Source organism: Sceloporus occidentalis, unplaced genomic scaffold (genome assembly GCF_023333645.1).
Source record: "Sceloporus occidentalis isolate IW3139 unplaced genomic scaffold, rSceOcc1.0.p SCAF_1, whole genome shotgun sequence".
In the NCBI taxonomy this organism is placed as follows: Eukaryota; Metazoa; Chordata; class Lepidosauria; order Squamata; family Phrynosomatidae; genus Sceloporus; species Sceloporus occidentalis.
In genome coordinates, this window is record NW_028316981.1 from 23,366,186 (window position 1) to 23,382,861 (window position 16,676).

General features: G+C 46.2%; 1 protein-coding gene across 1 annotated transcript; it reads right to left on the minus strand.

Annotated features, from left to right (window-relative positions):
* Positions 1-2,025: 2,025 nt before the first annotated feature.
* Positions 2,026-16,533, minus strand: LOC149321194 (uncharacterized). Its single transcript, XM_089516631.1, has 4 exons — positions 16,289-16,533; positions 11,747-11,823; positions 10,244-10,318; positions 2,026-5,254 (listed from the first exon to the last, which is right to left on the minus strand). Exons 2-4 carry the CDS (start codon positions 11,778-11,780, stop codon positions 2,970-2,972), a joined length of 2,394 nt encoding a protein of 797 aa, XP_089372757.1. The 5' UTR covers positions 11,781-11,823; positions 16,289-16,533; the 3' UTR covers positions 2,026-2,969.
* Positions 16,534-16,676: the final 143 nt, after the last annotated feature.

The window sequence follows — 16,676 nt, forward strand, 5'->3', positions numbered from 1 at the left end:
CCCTAGCTGTAGCGCTATAATTGTGTGGTGTGAAAAGGCCCATGGTGAGTGATATTTAAAGTTTATTAAATTTAATCAATTGATAATCAGTGGGAGCTCCTCCAGCCAGAATTTGTTCTGTGTCCCAAAACTGGGTATGCTAATTGGGGACTTTTGGTAGCTGTAGTCCTAAAATATAACTTTTCTAACTTTTGACTGTTGCATAATGACTTATGAAATGAATCAGAACCTGCACAAACCCTCCATTTTCTATCATTCTCCCAGGTAGCTCTTTACTGAACACTCTTTTTAATTGGTTATTTATGGACATTTGTCAGGAAGAGACAGGGAGTAGGGAGCTGGTTTATACTGATTAGGCCATACCAGAACTGTCTAATCTGACTAGGTAGAGGATTTTAGCATCCCTTGTTGCAGTGTGGAAAAGATTTTTTTTGCCAGAATCCTGTACATCCTTTTGTAAATGGAAATGTCTGGGACTAAACCAGCTGCAAGCTTTCCCGTGCAATGCACATATATTTCTATTAAGAGTTTCTCCCCCAAATATAAAGTGCTTGTATATCACATAATCTGGGGAGGGGCATTGTGAGCTCTCCAGAAAACGCTGAACTGCAAATATCAGCAGCCCTAGTAAGCATAATCAATGAGGAGAAATGCAGGAGTAGCACTTCAGCAACATCTGAAGGACTCTGCAATTCTTAGGAATGTAGTGGAGTCTCCTTCCTTGGAAGACTTTAAGCAGAGGCTGGATGGCCATCTGTCTGGGATGCTTTGATTGAGAGTTCCTGCATGGCAGAATGGGGTTGAACTGGAGAGCCCTTGTGATCTCTTCCAACTCTATGATTCTACTCCTGGTATAATCTAAGAGCACATAATCACATGTTAATGGCAATGCCAGAACGGCAGTATTTTCACATTGGTGCAAAAGCACAGACAACTGCATGGAAAATATTTGGGAGTTATAAGTGCCATACAGGCTGAAGGCTGCACATCTTGATCTAGAAGATGATTTGATCTTGGCTCCAAGGAGGTTACAGGCTAGGAAACAAAGACAGCAGGTAGAACAGAATCCAGAGAAAAGGGGGACATATACCCTCCAACATTTCACAGATGAAAACTGGGGCACATGTGGCTAAGCAACACCAGAGTGTGGCCAAGATGGCAAAAGTTATTAAAGAATAAGAATGCATAAGCTAGGAGAGGCTGCAGCAGTTTGCTTTTGACTGAACCTTCTGGGAAAGGCAAGGCTGTCCCCTCTTCTCCTTTCTGTCCTCCTGAGTTAAATGAGTGCAAACTATTTTTGCATTTTTAACTCACTTTGTCAGCAATGAAGTAACAGAATGAGAGAGAAACTAGGACATTTTAGAAGGAGCTGCCAAATGGGGATGACAGAAAATTAAATGGGGCTGTTTCTGAAAAAATCAGAATAGTTGGAAGCTATGTGGATACTGTTTTGTTGTTTTTGTTGAATTAAGATTCACTTGAATGCTCTGAGTGTGAAGAATACAGGAAGGAAAACAGAAAAGTAAAAGTCATGACTTTGAAGTAGTAAAAACATAAGGGAGCTAGCTTTTATTTAGTGAACGAGGAACATGAGAAGCCATGATTTGATGCCAGACTTTGCACTCTTTCACACTACACAGTTATAACACAGTTATAATAGTTATACTACACAGTTATAACAGTTTAATTATCATGGTGCCATCATATGGAATCCTGGGATTTTTAGTTTTATGAGGTATTCTCTGCCAGAGAGGGCTAGTGCCTTTGCAAACTGCAAATCCCAGGATTCCACAGGATACAGTCACAGCAGTTAAAGTGGAATCATAGTGCGATAACTGTGTAGTATGGAAGAGATTTTTGCCAGAAGTCTGTACTCTAGGTTACACCTTCTTAACTGTCATATAGGATTCTCTCTTGTGTTATACTTAGAGAAGGTCCAGTGAAATCCATGGGACTTAAATTAGTCATGACTGACTCAAGTCCAACAGTTGTTCATGAGTCTACTGTCAAAGCATTACTAAGCCCTGGGTCATACAGCAAGAAAGGTTAGAAGAGTTAGAGGTTAAGGTCAGGGGGACAATGAAATAATAGAAGACGGCTGATTGCTGAGCTAAACACTAAATGCTGGAGGAACAATGAGGAATATAAGACTGTAAGAAGACCTGGATCAGATCATAGGTCTCAGTGTTGTCATGAGGGTTGGTGTCACCCCAGTGTGATTATTCATGCTATCATCCCCAGGCTCAGAGCTACCAGGCCAATGGTCTCTCAGGAATAGACCAGGCTGCTATGGAAGAAAAAAGCTCCAATCTATTTGCCGTTGACTGGTGGATCGGGGCACCCAAAGGGACTGTCCACATCCTGGGTTGTTCTGGTCTACTCATCTTATTCACCAATTCCAAAGGGGTCCAGGTGCCATTCAGTGATGGAAGAGGTCTCCAGGAGTTTGCTGTGGCATGCCAACAGTGTCCTGGCTGACCTCCTTGTTACCTTTGGGCAAATGCCTTCAGTCTCCAGGAGACCCGATCTACCCATGGAGAGGCATGGCAGTACATAGCACACTGGAAGGCAGACACCCTCTACTGTGTCACTCATTGTGGTCTGCACCCTGCAACCCTTAGACATGCCCCTGATATTCTGATTTCCACAGATGCTAGCCTAGTTTTTCTAGGAAGCCCCTCATGGAAACAGAAAGGAGGAAGCAGCAGAGTCAAATCTGAGGGAACAGATAATAAGGGAAACTCAGAGGGCATACATACTAGGCAGTGATGGCTGGTGTCTCTCATCTCAGTACAGGCAGTGAATCTACTCAAGGGATAGAGGTTAATGCTTTGGAAAGCTTCTTTAAATTTCTGACTAAAATCCTGATTCACTGGCCCACTGGTCACTCATACTAGGTAACGTGGGTTCTGCAGAAGGGAAGTGTTTGTTATCAAGAAAGGAGAGGACAGGGAGGGAAATGAAAGGGGCTAGTTTATCAAAGAAGAGGCCTGGGTACCAGAAGAGGCAAGAGAAGGGAAGGATGGGTGTGGGAAGCCTCGCGATGGGAAAGAGAGAGCCCAGGGCAGGTCCAAAGAGGGAATGGACAGGGGGGATGGGGAGGAAGGGAAGGACGGTAGCATAGGGAGGGGACCAGGTGAAGCAAAGGAGGCTGAGAAGGCAGAGGCAGGCAGGGGAGATGCAGGTTTCGCAGTGTGGGTGGCAAGGAATGTGACAGGGGCTGCCCCAGAGCCAGCAGAGGCTTTGTCATTTCCATGGGTGCGCTGGTGGCGGTTGAGGTGGGAGCTGCGGCTAAAACACTTGCCACAGATGCTGCACTTATAGGGCTTCTCCCCGGTGTGGGTACGCTGGTGGATGGTGAGCTCTGAGCGTTGGATGAAGGCCTTGCCACACTCCCCGCAGGCATAGGGCTTCTCGCCCAAGTGGATGCGCTGGTGCTTGATGAGGTTGGAGCTGACACTGAAGCACTTCCCGCAGACGTCACAGTGATAGGGCTTCTCCCCAGTGTGCATGCGCTGGTGCTTGGTGAGGTCCGATTTCTGGATGAAGCCCTTGCCACAATCATCACACTTGTAGGGCTTCTCACCCAGATGGGTGCGCTGGTGCTTCAGGAGGTTGGAGCGCACACTGAAGCTCTTGCCACACTCGTTGCACTTATAGGGCTTTTCCCCAGTGTGCATGCGGCGATGTTTGGCCAGTGCTGAGTTCTGGGCAAAGCACTTGCCACAGTCTAGGCAGGAGTAGGGTTTTTCTCCAGTCTGTGTGCCTTGGTGGCGCACGCCTTCCCCCCCACCCCTCCCGCACTCACTGCAGGCTGGGCGCCTCCAGAGGAAGCTCTTCCCACAGTCACTGCACTTGCAGGGCAGCAAGGTCCCCCGCTGGCGCTTCCGCCTGGTCCCTCCCAGGCCACAATCCATGCAGTGGCAGGGAGGGTGCTCAGGACTCCGGTGGATGCGCTGGTGCCGCCCGAGGTGGGAGCTCTGAGAGAAGCCCTTGCCACAGTCCTCACACTGGTAGGGCTTGTCGCCAGCATGGATGCGCTGGTGCCGGTCCAAGTGGGAGCTCCATGCAAAGCTCTTGCCACAGTCCTTACATGCATAAGGCTTGGTGGAGTGATCTGGGTGGCGCGTCCGGCGGTGCTGCAGCAGGGCCCCATTCAGCCCAAAGCTCTTGCCACAGTCTTTGCAGACGTAGGGCTTCTCGGCTGCATGGTGAGCCCGTCGGTGCTTGGAAAGTGCAGCATTCTTGCCAAATCCTTTTCCGCAGTCGGCACACTGGTAAGGTTTGGCAGTGGCCTTGCTCACTGGATTGTCTGTTTTGGCTAAACAGCACCTGCAAGGGATGGTGATCTGGGTATTGCCCAAATGTGTCCGCCGGTGTCGGTCCAGGTGGGAGCTCCAAGCAAAAGCCCGTCCACAATCCTCACAGACGTAAGGCTTCTCCCCTGTGTGGATGCGCTGGTGGCGCTCCAGGTGTGAGTTCCAGTTGAAGCCCTTGCCGCATTCACTACACTTGTAGGGTTTCTCCTCCAGGTGCTGCTTTTGGTGTTTGATAAGGTGAGCTGGAAGGCCAAAACTCTTGCCACACACATTGCACTCACAACAGCGGGCCAGGCTTGTGGTACCTTTCTTGCCCTTGTGGGTACGTTGGTGCTGGATGAAGGCTGAGCCAACGCTGAAGCTCTTGCCACATTCAGCACAACGGTAGGGTTTGGTGCTAGCGTGCCGTCGTTGGTGGGTGACCAGAGTGGAGTTGAGCCGGAAGTACTTGCCGCATTCATTGCACTTGTAGGGTTTCTCCATGCCAGTGCTGGTGTACAACCGTGAACGCTTGCTGAAGCTGAACCCTTTGGCACAATCATGGCATCGGCTGGTGTGGCCTAGCAATCCATGGTGGCCACGCGGGGAGAATTTCTTGAAGCCACGATGTGTGATTGATTTACATGGCTTCTTCCCCAAGGATTTTTTCAGCTGCTCATCTGAGCAGGGTTGATCCAAGATGTCATTGCTGGCTTTCTGCTCAAACCTGGTGGTCTCTTTGGACTTCTCTGGTACTGAATTCTGCTGAGCATCCATCTTCTCAACTGTGGTGTCACTTCCACCACCATCTCCTCCTCCCTTTTCTCCATCCTGTTGTGTTACCTCATCTTCTTCCCCTCCTTCTTCCTCATTCCCATTCTCATTGTCACTCACCATCCCATCATCTGCTGGAACAACGAGAGAATCCAGTAACTCCTGAGGTCTGGGAAAAGAAACTTGGGAAAAGGGAAATTGAAAAGGCTGTCATGGGTTTATAGACCTGATATCACAATTCTTTTTTCTCCCTGACTGTCAAAATTCCCTGTTGATTCTCCTCAACTCTACCTTTTCCCAAGAGCATAGCTGGAGGAGGCAAAGGCCCACCTAAATACTCCACTCCATTTCCCATAGAGGCCAACCAAATGCCTTTGGGTTCACAGACTCCATGAAAGCTGGCTGGCTGGCTGACTTTCTCTCTGGCCTGTTACAGACAGCCAAAATAAAGCTGCTTCGAGTCACAGTGGAGGTATGGTGTTTCAATGATGCATGCGTCCTAAGAGTCCAGAAGCCACACCAAAGCCATGCTCCAATCCTTAGGGCTGGAGCATGGCTTTGGTGCGACTTCTGGACTTTTAGGACGCATGCATCATTGAAACACCATACCTCCACTGTGACTCGAAGCAGCTTTATTTTGGCTGTCTGTAACAGGCCTCTCTCTCTCTCTCTCTCTCTCTCTCTCTCTCTCTCTCTCCCTCTCCCTCCCTCCCTCCCACTGCACCTTGATACACTCTTGTTGTTATGTGCCTTCAAATTGACTTATGGCAATCCTATCATAAGGCTTTCTTGGCAAGATTTATTCAAAGGAGGCATGCCATGGCCCTCTGTTAAGGCTGGGAGAGTGAGACTTGCCCAAGGTTATCCAATACATTTCCATGGTTGAATGGGGATTCAAATCATGGTCTCCTTGAATCTCACTTAAACCACTATACCACAGTGGCTGTAACTTACTAGATGTAATTTAAGATTCACCAAGCACAGCAAATGAGGTTGAGAATGAAAAGATTCAAAAGTTTTGTTGTTGCTGAGTACTGGAACAAAAAAGCAACTAATATTGGTTGCATACACAAAAGTGGGCTCCTGGTTATCCTGATCTTTCCTCATTTCTGACAATATAATTGGGGCTCAGGATAGGAATGCTGATGTTTTAAACACTGATTTTCAGAAACTTTTGCTGATTCCTGAGAAGTGACTGAAAAATCTACCGGTACAGATATTCCTCCCAGTCCTGCAATAGTGATTCCCACAGTTGTGCTCAGCAGGGGCTACTCAATTGCATTAAAGCTCTAAATATGATAGCAGTTCCATGCAGCCATCCTGATTACATTCCTATCAAATCTTGCTGTGCCATCCTGCAGAGAGCTTGGAAAAGTTACTTTTTGGGACAACAGCTACCAAAATCCGTCTAGCTAGTACAGCCATGCACCTGATGGCTGGGGGCTCCTGGAATATGCGGCTAAAAATAATATTTACAAGCTCTGAGCCAGTGCTTGGGAACACACTACTTTTTTTCTCCTTTGAAAGACCCAAAGGAATGAAAATTCTTAACAAAGTCCCCTTCCCTCAGATTCAGTTTCATCACTGTAAAACAGTGTAAACCAATGCAAGATATGTTTTATTTTTTAAGCAGTTAGCACATGTTAAGGTGCATCTACAGTGCAGAAATAATAAGAGATTGACACCACTTTAAATGCTGTAGCCTAAGGTCTTTAGCCTTCTCCGCCAAAGAGTACTGGTGGGCCTCACAAAACTACAGGGACTGCCTGAAGGAAGAGGCCCCTCCCTCCTCAACTGTCATCTCGGCCTCAGAGGGAGCGATCAGGCAGACCCAGCAATGTCGGAGACTGCCTGAAGGAAGAGGCCCCTCCCTCCTCAACTGTCATCTCGGCCTCAGAGGGAGCGATCAGGCAGACCCAGCAACGTCGGGGACTGCCTGAAGGAAGAGGCCCCTCCCTCCTCAACTGTCATCTCGGCCTCAGAGGGAGCGATCAGGCGGACCCAGCAACGTCGGAGACTGCCTGAAGGAAGAGGCCCCTCCCTCCTCAACTGTCATCTCGGCCTCAGAGGGAGCTATCAGGCGGACCCAGCAACGTCGGGGACTGCCTGAAGGAAGAGGCCCCTCCCTCCTCAACTGTCATCTCGGCCTCAGAGGGAGCGATCAGGCAGACCCAGCAACATCAGGGACTGCCTGAAGGAAGAGGCCCCTCCCTCCTCAACTGTCTTTTCGGCCTCAGAGGGAGCGATCAGGCAGACCCAGCAACATCAGGGACTGCCTGAAGGAAGAGGCCCCTCCCTCCTCAACTGTCATCTCGGCCTCAGAGGGAGCGATCAGGCAGACCCAGGAACATCAGGGACTGCCTGAAGGAAGGGGCCCCTCCCTCCCAACTGTCATCTCGGCCTCAGAGGGAGCGATCAGGCAGACCCAGCAACATCAGGGACTGCCTGAAGGAAGAGGCCCCTCCCTCCTCAACTGTCATCTCGGCCTCAGAGGGAGCGATCAGGCAGACCCAGCAACATTAGGGACTGCCTGAAGGAAGCGGCCCCTCCCTCCCAACTGTCATCTCGGCCTCAGAGGGAGCGATCAGGCAGACCCAGGAACATCAGGGACTGCCTGAAGGAAGCGGCCCCTCCCTCCCAACTGTCATCTCGGCCTCAGAGGGAGCGATCAGGCAGACCCAGCAACATCAGGGACTGCCTGAAGGAAGCGGCCCCTCCCTCCCAACTGTCATCTCGGCCTCAGAGGGAGCAATCAGGCAGACCCAGCAACATCAGGGACTGCCTGAAGGACGAGACTTCTCCCTCCTTTAACTGTCACCTTGTATTGTATTGCAATTTTTACTGTACACCGCTATGATCATTGCGGAATAGCGGTCTATAAATAAAACGTATTATTATTATTATTATTATTATTATTATTATTATTACAAATCCTAGGATTCTGTTGGATGAAGCTGTGCCAGTTAAAATGGTGTCAAACTGCATTATATCTACAGTGTAGTGCAGACTAGTTCAATCTGCCCACAGAAGCACAGGGACAAACTTGGATATTTTTGCAGAGAGAGTAGGGAGTCACAAAGGTAATGCTATTTAAATCTACATAGCAGAGGGGCTGGTATTCCCAAAGCAACCTGGCAGATCTGGCTTCTCATCTGCAAACAATTAAAAAGGAACTGCAAAGAAAGGGTGATCACCTAGCAACCATCAAATCTGTATCTAATTTCCTTTCTCCTTCCCCCAACCTGCTTCCTTTTTTGCCGCTCCAACTCACTTCATTTTCTTTGGATCCCTAAGCGTTTTGCTGCTTAACCTAACTCCTTTCCAGATTTGGCTACTGGAAAATGGGCTTCTGAGGAAACAGAAATTGTGCCTGAGACACTATTCCTCCTTTGACCAGCCTGATGGGGTTTCACCCACACAGAAAGTTCCTATCTTCAGCAAAACATTTCCTTACTGATCCAGCTGTCAATACATGTTGAGTCTCCCTTAGCCAGAATTCCAAAATCTGAAATATCCTGAAATCCAAGATTGGATGACTGAGACAGTGACACCTTTGCTTTCTGATGTTTCAATGCACACAGATTTTGTTTCATGCATAAAATTCTTAAAAAATACTGTGTATAAAATTACCTTCAGCTTCAGCTATGTGCATAAAGTGTATATGAAACATAATTTCCTGGCCAGGAAATTAAAAAAAAAAAAAGGTCCTACATTTTTAAACCTTGTCCAAGGCCTGGCTGGGGCCTGGGAGACAGCGTCTCCCAAGCCCCGGCCAGGCCTTGGAGGACTCCGCGATTGCGGAGCCGCTTCCAGGGCCTGGCTGGGGCCTGGGAGACAGTCTCCCAAGCCCCAGCCAGGCCTTGGTGGACTCCGCAATCGCAGAGCCACCTCCAGTGCCTCGCTGGGGGGGGGAATCCCGGGGGTGTGGCCAAACCGGGGCGGGACCGTGCGGACCTGCCCCAAACCGGGAAAGTCCCGCCCCCAGGTGAGATATGGCAACCCTAACCACACAGAGGGTGATCAGATGTACTCCTTTTCCAAAACATGTGCTCCATTTAAGCCTTCTGTCTAGGAAGAAATCCAAAATGTCCTCCATTTTTAATATGACCAAGAAGCATTCATTTATATTAATATGAGTGTTTTTAGTTTTTATTTTGTAATGTCCTATATTTTTCTTGCATGTTCTACATTTTGGAGTGCTTTGTCCTCCTTAGCAGTTCTCACATCTGGTCACCCTCACCACGCAGGCAAATCCTATTCCTTCTTCCCCACTCTGCAATACATTATGGCTCAGCTAAGCCATATATCCTTCCCCTGATTTATTGAGCAAACTCTGAAGCCCCCCGCACACAGGGAACTTTGCTCATCTCTTCCAAAGTGAGATTCACAAGCATTTGGAGTTTATCTGGTATCCAGATAGAGACATACCCCTGTTTCACAGAGAGTAGGCAGCATCACAGAAGCATCTAGATGTATCACCATAGTCAGACTTGAAATAATGATAGAAGTGTTGGAACTGCCAAAGGACCCCGGCAGATCTTAGTGCTCATCTCATATTTTTGCATCTGGCTACAGGGAGATGCTTCTCTGATCCTGTCCACTTCCCATGAAGCGGTGAAAGGCCATGCAAGGCACTTAAGAAGCTGCTTAGTAAGTCAGAGGAGTGGGCTTTGGGCACTGTAGAGGGAAGAAGGTATTACATACCCTGGCAGCACCTAAAAAACGGTGTGTGTCTGCATGTGTGTAAGAGATACTTACTCATGTATATGTCCCTAATAGGACGCCAGTCATAACTCCAAATGCATCTGAATCTCACCTTGGATGAGATGTGCAAAGTTCCCCATCTCACCTTAACCGGAATAACCAATCTCTTAACAATACCCTACACAGTGGCAGCTGGTGGCTCTCATATTGGGGGTGAGTGGGACATGGTGAATCTGCTCCAGGTTTTCATCCAAATTTTAAAATTGGTGACCCTATTTTGGGAATAGTGTTTGACAGCTGGAATATCTCCTTTAAACATCAGACTAAAATCCAGAATAGATCACCATCCCACTGACTCTGTGCATGCATGCAAGGCCGTCAGCTGGAGAGGGATGCTCAAGAGCAAGAACAACAAATGTTTTGCAGCCTTTGAGTCCTCCATCCTATTTCCCAGCATGCTTACTTACCTGGTGCCAAGCCTCTCCTCCTGTGTGATTCAGCAAAAGCAGTTATCCGGGGCCAGCTGATTGCAATTTCCTCTGCTGTGGGGTTAGGGAGAACATGAGGAGGGAAGGGAAGATATAATTTAGAAAGATATTACATGTAGTGTCTTGATTTCTACCCCCAAATCTTCCTGATTTAGTTTGGATAAACATTCCTAACTTCAAAACACTATGTATTTTGTGCAACTGCACCTACCTGAAACACAGTTACAGTTACTCAAGTATAAGGCCTATTCTACATATCTAGCAAAAGTGAGTACATTGGACCACTTTAGATTGTTCATGATGGGCCATCTTTTCTAAGAGTTTCAGGTAGGATTTCCCTCCATGCTACAAGACTCTTGTAAGGATTACTAAATATGGTATGCAAAGTGCTTTAAATGTATGACATTACTGTACTGTGTAACCAGTTTTGACAATTATGAGGGGTGGGAACATTTTTTGTTTTGCTTGGGATGTCTGTTTTTTGTTTTGTTTTAAATATGTAAATATGATCAGAGTTTGCTCAATCTTGCATCAAATTCAGCCACTGCTGCCATAGTTTTGCAGGACGACAGAGGGAAGACCATGGACTTGAATATTTCACTTTCCGTCAGTTGTTTCTTAGCTCAGCACTTTCCTCACCCATTCTCAAAAACAGGATAGAAAATAATGCTGGCCTAGCCTTACACAGATATAGATTATATAAAGATGATCTGTTAAAGTGATTAGAGTATTCTCAAGTGTTAAATACTACGTGGTATCACAGAAACAGGGAATTGTAAAAATAAATAAAGAAATATGCAAAGTTTAATTATTTATTTAGAACATTTATATCCTCCTCTTCAACCCAAAAGGTCCTCATAATGGCTTACAAATTGTTAATTTGATCATTCAAAAATTAAATCAATTTGAGTTAGTAGAGTATCTAAAAGATGTACTCTTCAACTCATGAAACTTTCTGTGTTCCGCACAGATAGATAAATAAATAGACATATATGGACTGATTTTTTTAATTAAAGGTTTACACAAAATAAGATATTTGTGTCTACAGCTGTCATCAGTCCCACCTAGCATAACCAATGGTAAGGTATTATGGGAGCTGAAGTCCAAAACACCCAGAAGACCAAAGTTTCCTTGCTTCTGTTGTACAAGAACAAGAGAAAAGCTCTGCTGGACTAGGCCAGAATCCACGATTCTTTTTTAACAGTAGTTGAGAAGCCAACAAGTGAGACCTGCAGGCAATAACTTTCTACATGTGATGCAATACAGTACTTAATATTCAATGGTAAATTATTTCTGAGCATGACAGTTCACTCCATGGCTAATAGCTCTGGTTAAACCTGTCTTACATGTGTAAGTATACTGAAAGACCTCTAAACCAGACATTAGACAAAACAACTTCTCTAAGAGTGGTTTGCTTCACTGTTTTGATACAATGGTTCCTTTGCAATATCTATCTCAACAGGAGAGAAAAGGAACTCTTACCCAGAGAGATCACATTCTCATAATTCTCCTGCATGACGTCACTCTGCAACTCAGGATAAGCTTCCAATGTGCTTCACCTGGAGAAAGATACACTATCAACCACTTCTTTGCTGGTCACATTAACTCTTGCAATAACAGTGTCCCTGCCTCTCCGTGTCCCTCCCTATCCATCACCCTTCTTTCCCAATCAGACTGATAACAACCATGCCAAGATGTCATAACTAGCCAATCTAGAAAAAGAAACATTAAACCCACCATGAGAACTCCACTACGTAACATAGTGGCAACTGTCACCCAGAGGACTTTTTCATTGGCCGCCCCTAGATTGTAGAATGACCTGCTGGGAGACACACTGTCTGAATTTAAAACAGTATTAAATACCTGTTTCTTCCGGTCTGCCTAGCTATTTTAAACTATGAATTTTAAATTGATATATTTAATTTTTTTGTCTAGATAATTTGACCCCCCTCTACTCTCTCATCCATCCAGCCTTAAGAGTAAGGACAAAGAGTTATGTCTGTTGGAATTTTGTAAGTTCTTTGACATTGTTTTGTTTTGTCCTTTAGATCCTTTGCTACATACTCCTAAGTTTTACCTTCAACTTATCCATGTGTCATAGCAAAATCAATAATTTTGGCCCCAAAACTTGCCCTCGACTTGTACATGAGGTTGACTTATATTCAGGTATATACAGTAAGCAAGCCTTCTGATGTCCTTTGTACATAGTTTGGCCACCCAGCTTAACTGTACGATGTACCATTCCTTGTTCTGCAGTGGTATGGATCAGTGCCTGAAGGATTAGTTTCAGAGACCTGTAGAACATGCTTGGGAAAGAAATGCTGTGTTCCTTCCAGAGAACCACTGAGTCTTGATAGAAGACAGAGCTCATTCTGGATGAAGAGAGTTTTCATTTTGGGTACCCTGCATGTCAAGGTTGTTGCTTGTTGAGAATAAAACCCTATCTGGTAAGAATATAAGTGCTATAATGTTCTAGACTGGTGGTTTTGTGAAAGCATTCAGTTCTCTGTGGAGATTTCACATGGGGAACCAGTGTACCATCAGTGGCTTCAGCAAGGAGGATGAGGGATGAAAAAACAGTGGTGCTGTAGTTCCTGGAAGCACTGTGCAGAGTGCTGATGTCTCCCTTTTGAGAGGGTTTGGCTGTATACCTTATTTTTTTCATTCCTTTGACTTCTCAATTTTCTTATATAGTATATGCTATATTTTAATCTATGTTGTACACCACCTTGAGCCTTGGGAAGAGTCATAGAATCGTAGAATTGGAAGAGACCACAAGGGCCATCCAGTCCAACTCCCTGCCATGCAGGAACTCTCAATCAAAGCATCCCCAACAGATGGCCATCCAGCTTCTGTTTAAAGACCTCTAAGGAAGGAGACTCCACTACACTCCAAGGGAAGAGTGTGTTCCACTGTCAAACAGCCCTTACTGTCAGACAGTTCCTCCTAATGTTGAGGTGGAATCCCTTTTCCTGTAGATTGTATCCATTGCTCCGGGTCAGACAGTCTTTGGAGCAGCAGAAAACAAGCTAGCTCCCTCCTCAATATGACATCCCTTCAAGTATTTAAACAGGGCTATCATATCACCTCTTAACCTTCTCTTCTCCAGGCTAAACATCCCCAGCTCCCTAAGTCGTTCCTCATAGGGCATGGTGAGGTGGGTAAGAATTAAGATTGATGATGATGACTTGTTTTGTGCTACAAATGAACAGACACCCCTCAACAAATTCATCAGGAAGATATGCAAGATTTTTGCAATTTGAACAACTGACACAAATATGCATCTTCTATTTCTTTCTTGTTCTGTCTTTGACAACCTTCTAAGTAGTAGCTATCATCACATCTTCAAGGAGATAAGTGTAAATGTTAATTAGGTTGTGCATAGGCAATTCACTTAACCAACCAGTGTGGGGCATGGCTGCACAACTGAGCAGCAGAACACAAAATCTGCATGCAAAAGAATCCACATCCAGTCCTTGAGGTCTCCAGTTAAAATCATTAGGTAGCAGGGGATGTGAAAGCTCTCTGGCTGAAACCCTAGAGACCCACTGCCAGACTGAATAGAGTAGAGGTTGCCAGTCTCAGATTCACAGAGTGAATCTGCCAGAATCAACATCCAGTATCCCTTATCATTGGTCATGCTGGCTGGGGCTTCTGGGAGCTGAGGTCCAACAAGATTGGGACACTTGGTTTTGAGAACTACAGCAATGGAGGTTTAGACATCCTATTGCTCTCCAGATGTTTTGGACCACAATTCACATAAGCTCCAGACATCATGGAAACTGGAGATCACTGCATCTGAATGGCAACGTTACTCACTCTACCTAGTATCAGGATTATTTGGTCAAAAGGTGGGATACAAAAGCAACTAATAAATTACCAGTAAGGTACCTCTGAATGTAGTCTAATCCCTAGCTCATGCTGCCATGAGACCCAGACACCTCAACTTGTGGCTTCCATGGCAGTGGGGCTGTAAATTCACTCAGGAGTTTGACCCAAGTGTTAAAGGGGCTAGTTAAAGTGTGAAACCCTATGTTCTATCCACAAATTCAGCACCTTTGGATACTCATCATAAAACCCGGAGTGGATTCACCACCCCACAGTCTTGGGAGCCAACAGCTGCCAGGTATTGGAGGGCCCCTGGTTTGGGAAGGCTGTCCTAGGGGTTCCCTTGGACACTTTGCATGAACTCCAGGGAATTAACTGTAGGGCTAAGACTGTGACCTGATGTGTTTAGAACAGGCATGAATAACTACAGTAGGCTTGGGAGCCAATCGTGCATCCCTGAAATCTTATGAGGCCTACAGAGATTATTTTTTAAAATGTCAAAATAGGGGGCACAGAAATAGAAGGGAATCTACTTCTGGTTTTAACAAACAGTGGATGCATTTAAAAATATTCAAAACTGCAGGTGAGTTGTGACAGCCAGTATGACGCAGTGATTTCAGCATTGGGCTATGACTCTGGAGACCAGGGTTTGGTTCCCAGCTTGACCACAAAACCCACTGGATGACCTTGGACAAGTTACATGCTTTCAGCCTCAGGGAAATGCATTGGCAAACCTCCTCTGAACAAATCTTGCCAAGAAAACCCTCATGATAGGTTTGCCTTAGGATTGCCATAAGTCTGAAATGACTTGAAGGTACACAACAACAAGCAGATGAATTTCTACTGTTGGACATTGCTATGGAAAAGTAGTTCAGGGAAATGATGGGTGATCAGAGTCCCAAAATGCAGCTTTGAGGCCCAAATGCAACCTCAAGGCCACAATTTGCCCACTGCTGATTTAGGAAGTGTCAATATGCTGCCTCAGAGTGGTAGAGTCTCCTTCTTTGGAGGTCTTTAAACAGAGGTTGGAAGGCCATCTGTCAAGGGTGCTATGATTGTGTGTTCCTGCATGGCAGATTCTATTATTCTTTTGTTGGAGGTTTTTAAACAGAGGTTGGATTGTCATCTGTCAGGGGTACCAGCATCAGAAAGAGGGTTTGGAATGGATGGCCATTGGGGTCTTTTCCAACTTTAGGTTTCTAAGAGGGCTTTTGAGGAAATTCAGATGGCAATCTCATTGACAACATCCCATAATCCTTCCCCTTGCCTACCTCACAAAGCTGATTTTATTTTTAAAGTCCCCCCTCTCTGTGTATATGCATGCAAGGCCAACTCACAGGATAAATGGCCACAGGCCATTGAAAGGCAGAGAAGTGGGAGCTTAGGGACTCATAGAGCCAGAAGAGAGACCTCAAAGGCCCATCCATTGCAACCCAATCCTGCCAGGCAGGGAGACACCATCCAAGCATCCCCTGTGACAGATGGGTCCAAAACCCACTGCAGAAATAATCCAGGTTGAAGTCGCTTGCACTGCCCTGGCTCAGTGCTAGGGAATTTGGGGAACTGTAGTGCCCCAGAGCTCTCTGACAGAGAAGGCCAAATGTCTCCCAATTCCCAGGAATCCCTAGCATTGAGCCAGGGCAGGTCCAAGCGGTCTCAAACTGGATGCTCCCTGTTCAGGAGCAGGGCCACCCAGCCCACTCAAAATCCTTCCTCCTTCATTTCTTTCTATTATTATTATTATTATTAAGATTTATATATCAAGCGCTATAGGTTTACACACCTGTCTTGTCCGTTTTGACAATCTCAACTGTATTGTTTTATTGTTATGGTTTATTGTTGCGATTTATTGGTTATGGTGGGTGGGTTTATGGGGTATTGTAGTTGATTGTATTTTAATGCTTTTTAATACTATCGTAAGCCGCCTCGATCTCATTGGACAGCTGGGGTATAAATAAATTTTATTATTATTATTACTACACAGCGATCAATTAAAATAAAATGCAATACAATAAAAGAAAGACCTGCCAGTGGCATACCCTCTGTGAAGAACAATGGAGATTAATACATATATTAAATCAGAAGCAATGAAATAAACAACACAGGTTAAAAGCAGCCTAGGCTAATTCCCCTTGTTGTCCCCAGCCTCCTTCCCTGGGTGTCCTCCTCCATCCCTGCCAGACCTTCCCTCCTTACCTTGAGGGAGATGCCTGGAGGGTTGCCTAGGGCCAAGGGTGATGCTGCTCCTTTCTGGCCTGCCAAGATCAGGGTCAAGCTCTGGGGCCCAAACCTGGAGGGTCTTTGCTTCCCATGATCCCTGCAGCCCTTGGGTCTGAATCCTCCCTTCCTTTCAATGGGAGGGATTCAGTATGCCTGCTTCTCCTGGCAGCCTCTGGGAATTGCCTGGTCCCTTCATCCTTGGATGGATGGATGGCTTGCAGGCTCCAGGGCGATCCTTGCAAGAAGAGCAAGTGCTTTTGGTTGCAGACCGGTTTGCAATTGGAAGGACACAGGAAGGGGCTGGAGGAGGAGGAGGAGGGGAGGAGGGGGCAGGCGGAGGGGAGGGGGAGGAGGATCCGAAAGG